At 47.5% G+C, this 16008-nt stretch overlaps 1 protein-coding gene across 1 annotated transcript in view; it reads left to right on the top strand.

Moving 5' to 3' along the window:
- The window catches only part of CLSTN3 (calsyntenin 3), a 34768-nt gene that overhangs the window by 13216 nt on the left and 5544 nt on the right, over positions 1-16008 (top strand). Inside the window, exons 4-14 of the mRNA XM_081844913.1 lie at positions 338-546; positions 3273-3422; positions 4661-4846; positions 5986-6255; positions 7603-7715; positions 8293-8455; positions 9285-9341; positions 10323-10480; positions 10679-10827; positions 12358-12584; positions 14957-15127. Coding sequence (XP_081701039.1) covers positions 338-546; positions 3273-3422; positions 4661-4846; positions 5986-6255; positions 7603-7715; positions 8293-8455; positions 9285-9341; positions 10323-10480; positions 10679-10827; positions 12358-12584; positions 14957-15127 — 1853 coding nt within the window. The remainder of the gene's footprint in view (positions 1-337; positions 547-3272; positions 3423-4660; positions 4847-5985; positions 6256-7602; positions 7716-8292; positions 8456-9284; positions 9342-10322; positions 10481-10678; positions 10828-12357; positions 12585-14956; positions 15128-16008) is intronic.

Consider the following 16008-nt stretch of genomic DNA (forward strand, 5'->3'; position numbering starts at 1 on the left):
ATGCCCCTGAGCAGTGCTTTTTTTCCTGGGGGGACGCAGGGGTACACATACCCCTAAACATCTTTGTACTTTTGTCCATTTACTGTATTAATTTTTCTCAATTTGCACTATAAAATGGTGATTTTCTTGAGTCAAAATGAGAGTACCCCTAAACTTTTTTTTTTTTAGAAAAAGAGCAGTGCCCCTGAGCATATGAAGGGTACAGTCACCTCATATTGAGTAACTACAGCCAGGTCTTCCATTTCTGAATAGAGGGGTTCAGCCTAAGACAGGCAGCTTTAAGGCCCAGGATTTCTCTTCTTTAGAAAGGAACCCCTGACGTTTCTTCTTTGTTCAGGGCCACGGTTCACGTGCGGGTGAATGATGTCAACGAGTTTGCTCCCGTCTTTGTGGAGAACCTTTACCGTGTGGCGGTGACAGAAGGGAAGCTCTATGATCGCATCCTGCGTGTGGAAGCCATTGATGGCGACTGCTCCCCTCAGTACAGCCAGATCTGCTACTATGAGATCCTGACTCCCAACGTCCCCTTCCTGATTGACAACGATGGTGAGAACCTAAACAGGCCTCTGGCTGCTGAATTGCACCAGAAACTGTGGAGCGGTGCTGGTGCAGACTTGCAAATTGTACCACTGATAATTCTTTTGTGGGCAAACTAGATGATACTTGGGAAACATGTAAAATGTTCCTCTGGGTGTGTCTGGATGATATATATTTTTACTGAAAAGCAGCTGCAGAGGACTGCCAGTTTCAGGGCAGGAATGGCAAAGGGTTTTCCATTTTGGAGGCGCTTCGCAAAACGAATTTCCCTATGGGCTTGCTTCACAAGACGAAATGTCTTGCGAGTTCCTGCGGGGTTTTTTCCCTTTCCCCCCCCTTTTCCTAAGCCGCTAAACCGCTTATCAGCTGATCCGCTAAAAGCCGCTAAACCGCTAATAGCGCTAATCCGCTAAGGTGTCAATGGGCTTGCTTCGCAAGACGAAAAAACCGCTATACGAAGAGCCTCACGGAACGGATTAATTTCGTCTTGCAAGGCACCACTGTATACCGTATTTTTTGCTCTGTAAGACTCACTTTTTCCCTCCTAAAAAGTAAGGGGAAATGTGTGTGCGTCTTATGGAGCAAATGCAGGCTGCGCAGCTATCCCAAATGCCAGAACAGCAAGAGGGATCGCTGCTTTCGCTGCGCAGCGATCCCTCTTGCTGTTCTGGCTTCTGAGATTCAGAATATTTTTTTTTCTTGTTTTCCTCCTCCAAAACTAGGTGTGTCTTGTGGTCTGGTGCGTCTTATAGAGCAAAAAATACAGTATTTCTCCCCACAAACTGAAAAACAACCAGGAGATGGCAGTTCTGAGAGGGAAAATGGCATGAACGATAAAGGTTAAACAGCTACTACCTCTACTACAGTTATCACTTCTGAACACAACCTTTGATGCCGCTTTGCAGTTTAAAACAAATGGAGGTGGCAGTTCAATATCTCCAGTGTATTGTAAAGTTTGGCACTTGCTTTTTTGCGAAATGGCAAATATAACTTTGAATCACATCGCTTTGAACAGCTATGGTTTGCCCCCAAAGAATCCTGGGAAACATAGTTTGTAGAGTTGAGTTTTTAAGAGACCCCCTATTTCCCTCACAGAACAATTTACAGAGTGGTTTAACAATCAGTCCCTCTTCCCAGTGAATTCTGGGGATTTTAGCTCTGTGAGGGAAATAGGGGTCCTCTTACATTTTTAAAATCTAGAATTCCCAGGATTCTTTGGGGGAAGCCAGACCCGTTTAAAGCGGTATGATACTGGTCTAAACGTATAGTGCAGATAGGGCTTAGGCACGTATGAATGCATCCACACATACTTCAAGGTCAACAAATACTATATTACAGGACCCAGATTGCCAGTTTGTGTGTGCGAATGTTAGCAGAGATTGAACCTAGCAAGCTTAGCTCTTGCCCCTTGTTCAGGAAGCACTTAAAGGCAAGTCACATCTGTGAGGATTGACGCTGATTCCTGTACTTTTACAGATCTTTCTGCACATTTTATAGCAGCAAGCCACTGAGTAGACCCATGCGCTCTGGCGTTTCGCCTGTTTGTAGATATCTAACTGGCACCACACCTGTTTGTCCCATGCACACTTCACAACATTAGTGCGCACCTAAAAATGTAATAGGAGGAGGGCCGTGTCAAACCTTTTGCAGTAGTAGTAACCCTATGTGTCCTGTCATTTTCAACCGTTTTCAGAGTGGTGTTTTCTGCTCTGGGCTATATAGGAGGAAGGACGCGATATCTTCCTTGGAGGTTTTTAAGCAGAGGTTGGAGGGCCACCTGTCATGGATGCTTTAGTTGAGATTCCTGCATTGCATGGGGGTGGACTAGATGGTCCACGGTATCCCTTCAAACTCTACAATTCTATGATTCTATAAAGTGAATAAATAATCATAGTGCTCTGGTGTTTCCTGCAATAAACACACATAGAGTGAAGGGCAGGTTTGTGGTGCTGTTTGGAAAACTCCCCATAGCACCTAGGGATACGCACAAGCCCTTTACAGTGGTACCTCGGGTTACATACACTTCGGGTTACAGACGCTTCAGGTTACAGACTCCACAAACCCAGAAATAGTACCTCAGATTAAGAACTTTGCTTCAGGATGAGAACAGAAATCGCACGGCAGCAGCAGGAGGCCTCATTAGCTAAAATGGTGCTTCAGGTTAAGAACAGTTTCAGGTTAAGAATGGACCTCTGGAACAAATTAAGTACAGTGGTACCTCGGGTTACATACGCTTCAGGTTACATGTGCTTCAGGTTACAGACTCCGCTAACCCAGAAATACTGCTTCAGGTTAAGAACTTTGCTTCAGGATGAGAACAGAAATCATGCGGTGTCGGTGTGGCGTCGGCAGGAGGCCCCATTAGCTAAAGTGGTGCTTCAGGTTAGGAAGTTTCAGGTTAAGAACTGACCTCCAGAATGAATTAAGTTCTTAACCAGAGGTATCACTGTATAATTTACATGCTTTGCATGGAAATCACCAATGTAACACTAGTACTCATGAATGCGGACGCATAAAGTGGGAAGTAGCTTGGAGGATGGAAACAGCTGGATCATGTTACCAGGTGATTATTGAAATCATGATGAGTGCCCAGGATGTGTGGATTATGCCATAGCTGTGGATGAGAGGCTGTGCTTGCTGCAGCCTAGCAATGGCAACAAAGGGATGTTTGGACTTTGTGTGTGTATCTGTTGTTCTTTGCTTCTCTAACTTCAAGGCCGTTCTATTTCCGGCAGGGAACATTGAGAACACTGAGAAACTGCAGTACAGTGGAGAGCGCCTCTATAAGTTCACAGTGACAGCTTATGACTGTGGCAAGAAACGCGCCTCTGATGATGCAGAGGTCGAGATCCAGGTGAAGCCCACCTGTAAACCCAGCTGGCAAGGTATGGAGCCTTTATTTCCATGGTGCATATTTCTCCTCCTTCCTCCCGGTAACTCCACCAAGGGCAGCGTTCAAAACTCCCATTGTTCTAGGTGTGTTTTGCGATGGAGAATTTCATTAATGTGAACAGTTTCTGAGACATGGGAGCAGTGCTAAGATTTCAGATTAAGACTGCCACTGCTGGAACGAAAGGAGGAGCTTTTTCTGCCTCCCCAGTTCCAGCCACTCTCTGAGGACTGGAGAAGGGATCCTCATAAGAATATTGGGGGGTGGGGGGGGCAGACAGGGGAAGTATGGCTTTGTTTTTCGCAGTCTTCAGATGAGGACTAGACCCTGTGAAAAATGAATATAAGATTTTAGCTGCAGTTCATTCATTTTCAACTTTGTATTATTATAAAAAAAGCTCTCCTAGACATTCCATTATGGTGCACATAACCTAGGTTTAAGGTGCCATTTTGCTCCTAACTTTCATATCTCAGTTTCTAACACTGACCAAGGGATCATTCAGATACTTTGCCTTTTATTTTTACCTCTTCTGCCTTCTTTATTTGATGGATAACAGCTCAGTTTAAACTGCATAGCCTGATATATATTAACTCTCTCTCATATATATTAAAAATATGTATTATGTATGAGAGCAGTTAATAGGATTGCATTAGTTTGCTCTGTTTTGTGCCCTGGGAAAAGTTACAGAAAGAATATATATGAGAGATAGATAGATGATAGATAGATAGATACAAATAGATATTTGGGCTTTAGTCAACCTAAGACTAAGATCTGTTATTATGCTTGGGGGCCTGAGTACTGTAATTGACAGTGTTGTTTCTTTATTCAAAATGTCCTTTAAAGAAATATTTCCTCAAAGGAGATAGAAATAATTGGGATAGAAATACATTCCACGATTAAAATAGTTGGTGGATTGGTTTTCCATGTGGCTAGACCTCAGTACCTCTCAGGGAGGCTGGAAGGTTTATCAAGTCTCTGCCAGTTACACCAGCCTGGCCATATTCTAGATCCAGGACCTGACATAGTTTGGAGGGTGTTAATAAATGCACAGTGTGTCGGGGGGATGACATATAGTCCTGACGCATGGAGCATAATCTTTTTGGGAAATGCATGGTTTTGATTTGTTTTGATATCAATGACTGTACTTACTTTCTCTATTGTAACCAGCCAATGGGTGGAATGTGGTGTAAACATAAAACAACATGATTTGCCCATTTAAAAACCTCCCCACAGGTTGGAATAAGAGGATAGAGTACACCCCAGGCACGGGCAGCCTTGCTCTGTTCCCTAACATCCACCTGGAGACCTGCGACGAGCCCCTGTGGAACATCCAGGCCACGGTGGAGCTGCAGACAAACCACGTGGCCAAAGGCTGCGATCGCGACAATTACTCTGAGAAGTCGCTGCGCAAACTCTGTGGTGCGTATTCCCTTATCGCACCGAGTGATGCTTGCAGGAGGCAGTGGCGTAGCATGGGGGTACAGGGGGGGCCGGTCACACCGGGCGCAACATCTGGGGGGGCGCACTCGCCGCCTCCGGAGTCGACAAAGAGCCTCGGGCGCAGGCTGTAGCAGAGCCCCATGGCAGCAGCCCAGGCAGCAGCAAGAAGAAGCTGGCAGCGGCGGCAGGTTAGGGGTTAGGGGCGCAAATTACTTGCCTTGCCCCGGGTGCTGACAACCCACGCTACGCCTCTGGCAGGAGGAAGCGGACTAGGTTGGGTGTGGGTGTACAGATGGATGGGAACTCCAAAGACCATGGGTCAATTGCCTCACAATATTTTCTTCCAGCAAAACTGGGTGAGGAGTAGCTTTAGGTGCCCTTAGTCAGAAGCATTCATACCATATAGCAAAATTAGGTAGCAGATTTTGGGCATTATTAAGGCACATAGGGGACGCCGGTGGCGCTGTGGGTTAAACCACAGAGCCTAGGACTTGCCAATCAGAAGGTCAATGGTTCGAATCCCTGCGACGGGGTGAGCTCCTGTTGCTCGGTCCCTGCTCCTACCAACCTAGCAGTTCGAAAGCATGTCCAAGTGAAAGTAGATAAATAGGTACCGCTCTGGCGGGAAGGTAAACGGCATTTCCGTGCGCTGCTCTGGTTCGCCAGAAGCGGCTTAGTCATGCTGGCCACATGACCCGGAAGCTGTACGCCGGCTCCGTCAGCCAATAAAGCGAGATGAGCGCCGTAACCCCAGAGTCATCTATGACTGGACTTAATGGTCAGGGGTCCCCTTTACCCTTTACTTAAGGCACATAGATCTGACCCACGGGACGTAGATTGCAAAGTTGTCCTCCTCAAAGCCCATTGAGATGGACAGGAGCTGTAGCAGAGCACTGTAGGGTTTGCATTGTGCCATTCCTCAACATCTCACTGGAAATATTTCTAGCATATTGTGTCCCCTGCTTAATTAGCAGAAGCGGGGAGAGAGGTGTCTCATGGATTTTCCATTATCAGGCACCAAAGTGTCTTGGTCTAGGCTTGCCCTTAGCAAAGGAAACCAGCCACCCGTTTTAGGATGGGCCTCCTCTGTTCTTATATTCCTCTCTTGCCCTTGACAGGTGCTGCCACAGGTGAGGTAGACCTGCTCCCTGTTCCTGGACCCATGGCCAACTGGACGGCACGGCTCTCAGTCCATTACAGCCAGGACAGCAGCCTCATCTATTGGTTCAATGGCAGCCAGGCAACCCAGGTTCCCATGGGGAGTGGGACCGGCGCCCTGGAAGGCCTGAGCGACCATTTCACCTTGTCCCTGTGGATGAAACACGGCGTGACACCAAGCAAGGGCAAGAGGGAGGAAGAGACCGTCATCTGCAGCACCATGCAAAGTGGTAAGAGCCATTGGAATAGGTGGGGAGGGAGCATCTACCATATTTTTTGCTCTATAGGATGCACCGGACCATAGGAGGGGGAGAACAGGAAAAAAGACATTCTCCCCCTCTCTGTTCAGCACTCCTTCAGTGAAGCAGCAGGAGAAATGGAGCCCCTTCCATTTCTCCTCCCGCTTCACTGAAGGGGCGCTGCACAGAGAGGGAAAACTGTGCAGCGCCTCTCCAGCGAAGCGAAGCCTGGAGAGCAAGAGGGATCGGTGTGCACCGACACCTCTCGCTCTCCAGGCTTCAGGTGGCCATCCGCAAGCCTTTGGAGCGCAGCGGGAACTCCTGCTGTGCCCCGAAGGCTTGCAGATAGCTGCCTGAAGCCTCTGGAGCGCAGCGAGAGTTCCCGTTGCACTCCGGGGGCTTCAGGCAGCTTCAGCGAAAGCAACGCGAAGCCTCCGGAGTGCGGGGGGAGCTCTCCCTCTGCGCTTCGGAGGCTTCGCGTTGCTATCTCTGAAGCCAAGGAGCCTGCATTCGCTCCATAGGACGCACACACATTTCCCCTTAATTTTTGAAGGGGAAAAAGTGTGTCTTATAGAGCGAAAAATACGGCATAAGGCTGCAGCCCTCTTGCCCTGTACTGCGGGGAGCCTTTTCGGTAATGTTATTTTTGTTTTATTAAAAAAATATTTTTTTTAATGGTATGCTGGAATTGTGCTGCAGTGGAATAGCACAGTTAACTATTAACAATAGTTTTTTTTTTTAATAAACAACAAGAACAACCCGTAAAGTAAGGTATACCTTTGCCTGTTTTAATTGGAGCACCCTGAAAGATGCAAATTGTCTCCTGCCTAGACTCCTTGTTTGCTGAAAAGCAAACTTCCAGCAAGTTTTCTTTCTTAAGAATATGTGAGACAGAGGTGGAGCTGAGGAATACTTCTAGAGACCCAGGGGAAAGGACAAGTGCAGGTCAAAAAAGAAAACAGCAACAACACCCTAAAGAAATCTAACCCCTGAGGGCCAGATCAAGACAAAACAGGGGCAGAGGGTTTTTTGCCAAGGACGGGTATCAGCGGTGGCGTAGCGTGGGGGTGCAGGGGGGCCCGGCTGCACCGGGCACAACATCTGGGTGGGGGGCGCACTCACACTCGCAGCTCTCTGCCCCCTGCTAAAATCCATGGGTTAGGGGGCAAATTACTTGCTTTGCCCCGGGTGCTGACAACCCACGCTACGCCACTGGGTATCAGAACTGTCCCCAGTAACCGGAGCAGTTGGAGCATCTGAGAGAGCAGAATGACCGTAGGTGAATCAGGACAGACTGGCCAGAACTGCTGAATCTGATGCCTCCTTCCCTATCTGCAGAGGACGGATACTCCCATTATTCCCTCGGTGTGCATGGCTGCCGCATAGCTTTCCTCTACTGGCCCCTTCTGGAGAGCGCAAGGCCTGTCAAGTTCCTTTGGAAACTGGAGCAGGTGAGGAAACAACCGCCATCTTTGTTGTTCTTCTCCAAACACACCGACAGACACTGACGCTGTATGTCCTGATTCTCTCTTTTTCTTTTTCTTTTTCTTTTTCTTTTTTAAAAATATTTTTATTGAGTTTATGAAATACAGAAAAAAAAGACAGAAAAATAGAAAACAGATAACAGAAATAGAATAGAAAAATTTCATATTTCCATATTCCTTTTTTCAGCAAATCTAACGGACTTCCCCACATCTACCGGACCCTGCATTCTTTATATTATAAAACATCAGCAAACTTGTTTCACAGCTTATTGTATCTTCCATTTTATCGTGTTACCAATTTTCAAAGTGTTGTATCCCAGTTCCCATATGTTTTAAATTAACCACAATAAAGTTATTTCATAATTCCACCTCCAACTTCTTGTTACCTTAGTTTTCATTTCATTAATTACGGTTGCTGAAGCTAGCATTTCCTAAAAAGTGCAATTTCTTAACATTCATACAGCTTATAATGTTTTTGCAAATAGTCCTTAAATTTTTTCCAGTCCTCCTCCATTGTTTCTTCTCTCCTTTTCCCTTCTCGCAGGTCTGTGATGACGAGTGGCACCACTATGCCCTGAACCTTGAGTTCCCCACCGTGACGCTTTACGTAGACGGCGTCTCCTACGACCCTGCGCTCATCCACGACAACGGCCTCATCCACCCCCCACGGCGTGAATCTTCCCTCATGATCGGAGCCTGCTGGGCCGGTGAGCAATTCCGAGCGACTGGAAAATAGGCAGAGGAAGTGGAGACTCAGTATTCTTGGGTTACTCAGAGAGGGGTGCAAATTTTCAAAAACGCTGAAGTATGAAATGGTTCGGGGGGCGGGGAGCAGTCCACCCAGCTCCTTTGAGGAAAACCTAAAATAATGTGCAGTACTGACTTAGGCTACAATGCTAAACTCCCAATGAAATGGCCTTCAAGTTTCCAGAAAGCGAACTTGGAAACATTGGAAAGGCTTCATGGTTCCCTTTCCCAAATCTGTAGTGCCACCCCCTTCCTTTGAGTGCAACGAGTCTCATATCCTATTCCCCGAACTAAAGATGGCACCTCTGAGGTGTGACAATTTGGTTGCCGCATATGTACCACTGGGGTGCAAAGATCCACCCAGCGCCCCCAAATTAACTTTAATTGAGCTTTTTTGGGGGGGAGCCAAAATAGTTGACCTTTTTTAGAGGGGAAATTGCTCACCTGTAACTCTCGGGAATATTCGATGCTAAGGGGGGTGAGGGGTATTTTGGCTCCATTGCTTTTCACTGCCGCCATTTGAGAGGAGCAGTATACAGTAGGTATACATTTGGCGCCCCCCAGAATTCAGCGCCCGGGTGCCCCACACCCCTTGCACCCCTGGGTAAAGACGGCCAGCCCTGTCATTAGGCAAAGTGAGGCAGCAGCCTCAGGCAGGTGGTTTTGGATGTCATGAAAGGGCAGCAAAGAATTCATTCGCTTATTCACTTTTACTGGTAGAGAGAGTTCGAAGAAGCACTCAAAGGGTGACTCTTGGTCAACATTTTGAATTTCACTTCTGTTTTGCAGAGGAAAGAAACAAAGAAAAGGCCAAAGTGAATGAGAATTCTACGGATCTGGGGCAAGGTAGTTGACTTTCTCTGTCACCACGCATGGCTCTCCCCTCTCTTCATGCATGCCATTCCCTGTACATGGCCATTTCCGTTTCCCTCACCCCTCTGGGAAGAAAGTCTTGGCACCTGGGTGACTTTGCCAATGTAGCTTCTTCTGGGCAAGATGGTGTTTTAATCTCTGTGGTTTGTGAGAGGGCCTGAAGGTGGAATAAAGCTGGTCTGTGAGAGGCTTTTTCTTTCCTTTTCCTAATTTTTATTATTTTTAATAAATACAGTTCGAACAAACCAAACAATTGTAACTGATAAGTTGCATCAACGTGGTTAACATTTTTTGGAGCAGAGGTCCAACTCCCTCATTGTGAGAAGTGAAGCTACAGGGAACCAGGCAGAGGGCCTTCTCGGTAGTGGCACCCACCCTGTGGAACGCCCTCCCATCAGATGTCAAGGAAATAAACAACTATCTGACTTTTAGAAGACATCTGTTTAGGGAAGTTTTTAATCTTTGGTATTTTTTCGTATTTTTAATATTCTGTTGTGAGCTGCCCAGAGTGGCTGGGGAAACCCGGCCAGATGAGTGGCGTATGTATGTATGTATGTATGTATGCCTAAATAAAGATGATGATCATGATGTGTGTGTGTGGAAAATTTCTCAAGAGTGTTACCTTTCGAGAATCCCACTTTTTTGCCTTTCGCCACCACATTGCCTCAAATGTTCTTCGGGGCAATTTTTCCTCCTCACGAACTCTCTGAAACCACAAAGAGGAAACAAGGTCTGTCCCCTTTCCTCGCCACCCCCCAGCTCCCGCGCTGCCGTCTCCCTGTTTCTCAGCTGGCTGCGCATCCAAGACTCCCCCCCCCACTCTCCTTCCTTCTTCTTTGGCCTCTCCTCCCACCTGCATCTTCCACCTCCTCCTCCTCTGTGGTCTGTGTTCTCTTTCTCCCCCTTTCTCTCCATCTGTCTCTCACACCATCCCTCCTCCTGTATCCCCCTTAGGAGACCCTCTGCCGATTCACCACTACTTCCACGGTTACCTGGCTGGCTTCACTGCGCGCCCTGGCAGCCTGGAGAGCCGGGAGGTGATAGAGTGTCTCTATGCCTGTCGCGAAGGGCTAGACTACAGCGACTTTGACAGCCTTGGCAAAGGGATGAAGGTACACCCGGAAGCGCCCACCCCCCTTGCCCTCTGGTGGCATGACCTCCCTTCCTTCCCTCTGCTAGCACCTTGGCTTGGCTTCCTGCCTGCTCCTGCCTCCTGCAGAATCTCCTCGTGTTCTCCTGCGTCTGTGTGTCTCGGCCCACCAGCCCGAGCCCTTGCCTCAAAGCCCGTTGGCTTCCTCCTTCCCCTACAGGTTCATGTCAACCCCTCCCAGTCTCTCCTCACCTTGGAGGGCGACGACGTGGAAACCTTCAACCACGCCATCCAGCACGTCGCCTACATGAACTCACTGCGCTTCGCTACGCCAGGAGTCCGACCCCTCAAGCTCACCACGACTGTCAAGTGAGTGTCAAAGCTTCGGCAGCATTATAACCTGCATCCTTCTGGGCTTGAGCCATCAGAACCTTACTTTCTTAGTTGTGGGCAGATAGGTTCTGCTGCTCAGTTTATTACAGCTTTACTTCTTTGTTCAGTTTCACCATTGTATATACAGTGGTACCTTGGTTCTCGAACGGCTTAGTTGTCGAACAAATCGGCTCCCGAAGGTCGCAAACCCGGAAATAAGTGTTCCGCTTTGCAAATTTTTTGGGGGGAAGCTGAACATCTGACGCGGCTTCCGCTAGAGTGCAGGAAGCTCCTGCAGCCAATCGGAAGCCGCGCCTTGGTTTTTGAATAGTTTCGGGAGTCGAATGGACTCCCGGAATGGATTAAGCTGAAGAACCAAGGTGCAGGGGCGGATTTAGGTTTGATGAGGCCCTAAGCTACTGAAGGTAATGGGGCTCTTTATATGTCCAGCTGTCCTTTGTCAACAACAAATTGTTGCTGTTTTTTGTATTGAATATATGCTATATGGTAATTTATGGACCTAATAGGAATCTAAAGCCATTTGCACATAACAAATAGGAGCCTACACAACACAAAACACTGTTGCTGTATGTAGGTTTTATTTCCTTTTTATTTTATATTTTGGAAATGTACATCCAGGTTTCTTTTCCTTTAAAAATTTTTTTGGGGGGGGCCAAGAGAGTGGGGCCCTGAGCTATAGCTTGTTTAGCTTATACATAAATCCGGTACTGCCACGGTACCATGGTATGTGGGACTTTACAGAATCAAACAGAAGCTTAGCCTGAGGGTGTGTGCGCATGATACCTTTAATGCACAAAATCTGAAGCGCATCACTTCACTTAAAGAATTCCAGGCCCTGTAGCTTACCCCACACTTTCAGCTCGCGGCACGGCATTAGTATTGGATTAGAGATGCAGAAGAGACTTCAGGTGGCGACAGGGTGCGCAAGCTTTGAAGTTCCACAGACCCAGCAGAAGCGATGTGGCTCCGTTAAGAGTCTCATCTTGCCTGTTTGGTGTGTGTTGTTCCCCTTGCTGCTGCTTTTGCTTTTAACAACTCTGGATTGATAGTTCGAGTATTTATAAGAACCCTGCTTTGCTCTGCAGAAAAAAAGCAGGGAGGAATGGCACTTACTGGTTCATGTGAGCATGCTTTGTGGAAATGGGTAGCTGAGATTTAATTCCCCTGAAAAAATAATGGTGGGATTTCCACAATAGGCTTGGATAGCTAGCAACATAATCAGAGGGTCTACCACCAAGGAGAGCTAGCTAGCCCCTTGTTCTCAGGCTGCTTTTATTTTCTGCACTTGTGGTTTTTTACTCTTTATTTTACAACTATTTAATGGTATTGCTTTAAATACAAGCTGCCCAGGACATTGATTACATGGAACGATAGGCTATCTATTTTTAAAAAATAAAAATGTGTTCTTAGAAACAAAGGTGTCCCTTGGTGCTGAGGGACAAAAGGGAACCCTGCCTTCTTTCAGACTGGGATCAAGGGGTGTTGCTTTCTCCCGTCTTCCATTAGATGCTTCAGCGAGGAATCCTGCGTCTCCATCCCGGATGTGGAGGGTTACGTGGTTGTGCTTCAGCCTGATGCTCCTCAGATCTTACTGAGCGGCAGTTCTCACTTTGCCCGGCCTGTCTCCGACTTCGAAGGTCCAGAGGGAGTCCCTCTCTTTCCTGACCTCCAGATTTCTTGCTCCATTTCACATCAGGTAGAGCCCAAGAAGGATGAGAGCTGGCACGGCACAGGTGAGCTGAGCGCTTTGGTAGAGATGCTGCAGCAGCTCAGGGCTGTTTGCGTGTGTTTGTGTGACAACCCAGGCAACAGAAGCAGAAAAAGCAGGCAGTTTTGCTAGAAGCAGGAAGTGTCACATTTTACCAATCTGATCCTGGAAAGATATGGACTTCCCAGCCCTAGTAATATGAACAAAACCCTCTTGAGACCATTTAACATATTCTTTTTTCCATTTATAATAATTATACTTCTCCAGAGAAAAAGCAGAGACATCACCTTGCCAACAAAGGTCCGTATAGTTAAAGCTCTGGTTTTCCCAGTAGTGATGTATGGAAGTGAGAGCTGGACCATAAAGAAGGCTGATCGCCGAAGAATGGATGCTTTTGAATTATGGTGCTGGAGGAGACTCTGGAGAGTCCCATGGACTGCAAGAAGATCAAACCTCTCCACTCTTATGGAAATCAGCCCTGAGTGCTCACTGGCAGGACAGATCCTGAAGCTGAGGCTCCAATACTTTGGCCACCTCATGAGAAGAGAAGACTCCCTGGAAAAGACCCTGATGTTGGGAAAGGTGGAGGGCACAAGGAGAAGGGGGTGACAGAGGACGAGATGGCTGGACGGTGTTCTCGAAGCTACCAGCATGAGTTTGACCAAACTGCGGGAGGCAGTGGAAGACAGGAGTGCCTGGCGTGCTCTGGTCCAGGGGGTCATGAAGAGTCGGACACGACTAAACAACAACATACTTCTCCAGCGTCTGAGATGCGAAACACTATATAGAAAGAACACACAGTCATATAGCATAATTGTCATGTTGGTTCCTGGAAACTAGTTTGCAGAGGCTGCTTGGAGAGCCTTAAGCTCATTCACAGAACTACAGTTCCCAGTGTTCACTGGGTAGAGGAAATGGGGGTTGCTATGGCATGGAAGGCCAGAAACAGAAAGAGGAAGCTGAGAAGGGGTGGGGAAGGGATGGCTAACCAGCAGAGAATGAAAAGGGAGGAAAGATGAGGGGCAGGAGTAGTTAGGATCTTTGGGAAAGAGGTGAGGCGAAGACTGAGTGCGAGTGTATTCCAAAAGCAGTAAGGACAAAGACAGAGGCAATTATTTCGGAGCACTCCTCCTGTCTTTCATCCAGACATATTTGTTCTTCTCCAGGGTCGAGCCCTGAAAAAAGTGATTCTGCAAATGTGAAGTAGAACCAGGCTGTGCACAGTGCTGATTGGCAGCCCTCTGTGATGTCACCCAACAGCCCTCCTCCTTTCCTGGGAGTTGTTTGGCACATGTTTTTAAAAAATGTCCTTTTATGTATGTGTGCCTATGCAAAGCTTTTAAACTTGGGAAGCCCACCTGAAGCATGGGCCGAGGGACCTAGACCAGCAGCTGAGCAAGACCAACTGTACGGTTCCCTATTGCACATGTCTGCCATTTCATTTCTGAATCCAGGCTCCCCATGGCAGAGAGACATGCTGTGATGATAACTCTTTTTGCTTTACATCTGCCTTTCCCCTAAGGAGCGGAGAGAGAAATGGAGCTGGGAACAAGAGAATAAGAAGGAATCAAAGCTTCATCAGCTGCTTTAATGAGGTTGGGAGGTGTGTAAGGAGATGGAAGAGAAGAGAGAGAGGTAGATGGCAAAGATTGTGGAGAGGTTTAAAATTAGGAGGTAATCAAGGGCAAAATAGGGAAGGGAAGCCACTGAGGACAGTGAGGGAGCAAGAAACTCGAATGGAGATTAAGCCAGACGGGGGGAGGGGGAAATCTGTTTTGTATTTTCAAATTGCTTAGGTCAATTTGTTTTTGTATCTCATTTCATCAGTATTTTTAATTTATATTTTATGCAAACAGCTTAGAGGTTTTGTTGATTAAGTGGTACAGAAATGCAATGCAATGCAAAAAATAAAATTTAAATAAAATAAAATAAAATATGCAGGCCGTCTCTCTGTTCCCCTTTCTATACTGAATGGGTGTAAGCTCTTTTGTTTTCAAGAAAGGTTAGAGAAGCAGAAAGGTAAGATAAGAAGCAGGAGAATGAGCCCCTTTCTGTTTCTAGTGAGTGAAAGAAAATGATCCTATTCTCCCCAGTTCTTATCTGGATGGTAACTGGGGATGAGGGTGCAGAGAAAGGGGTGTGGTGTGAGGGGCCCCCAGAGGCCATCTTCCTTGCCCCCCCCTCCCGAAACCTATCAGCACCTCCGACCACTGCATGTGCTCACCTTTACAATATAATTTTCCTGGCCAAACCTATATTTTGATGCCAACCGCTTAGTAGAGCCACTTAAATGCATCTCTGGGGTTCCTTGGGAGGAAGGGTGGAGTGTGGATGCAACAAATAAACGAGGTTCCCTCCCTTCTCTCGTAAGTCTTCCCTGACTTCTCTCCCTTGCAGTGGCAGATACGCGGATGTCGGACGAGATTGTTCACAATCTGGATGGTTGCGAGATCTCCCTGGTTGGAGAGGACCTGGACCCTGAGAGGGAGTATCTGGTCTTAGATGGAGCCTCCCTGCAGCAGCGAGGCCTGGAGCTCATCAACACCTCTGCCTACCTCAGTGTCACAGGTGTGCATCTTTTCTGGCCTCAACCTTCTCCATCACAACACAGTCTGGACATGCTGAAGGGTCCCTGGGATGATAAAGCCCTGGTTACCCAACGGATAGCTTTCATATATCCCATACGCTGGGATAGCTCAGACGGTAGAGCATGGGACTCTTAATCTCAGGATGAGGGGTTTGAGACCCATGTTGTGCTGGATGACCCTCATGGTTCCTTCCAGCTCTACAGATCTATGATTCTGTTATTCATGTCCTCACAGCCAAACCAGTAAGATAAAGGTAAAGGGACCCCTGACCATTAGGTCCAGTCATGGCCGGCTCTGGGGTTGCAGCAATCATCTCACTTTATTGGCCAAGGGAGCCGGCATACAGCTTCCGTGTCATGTGGCCAGCAGGACTAAGCCACTTCTGGCGAACCAGAGCAGCACACGGAAACGCCGTTTACCTTCCCGCCGGAGCGGTACCTATTTATCCACTTGCACTTTGATGTGCTTTCAAACTGCTAGGTTGGCAGGAGCAGGGACCGAGCAACGGGAGCTCACCCCGTCGTGGGGATTCAAACCACCAACCTTCTGATCGGCAAGTCCTAGGCTCTGTGGTTTAACCCACAGCGCCACCCGCGTCCCTTCCAAACTACTGGTAGTGGTTTGTTAAAGCGAGATCTGCCCCAATCATCTATAACAGTGCTTCCCAAACTTGGGACTTATAGTCCAAAAACAGCCGGAGACCCAAGTTCGGGAAACACTGATCTACGAAGAGGGTAGGTGGGTGGGCGTGAGTTAGATTTCAACGACAAATGAGTTGTGCAGTGGTATATGTACAGAGACCCCTCCTCCCACCTTCCCTGTATCTCTCTATCCAGGTATTTCTGTCTCTTATCTAAGCCC

Source organism: Podarcis erhardii (genome assembly GCF_964252035.2).
Source record: "Podarcis erhardii genome assembly, chromosome: 17".
Classification (NCBI taxonomy): Eukaryota; Metazoa; Chordata; class Lepidosauria; order Squamata; family Lacertidae; genus Podarcis; species Podarcis erhardii.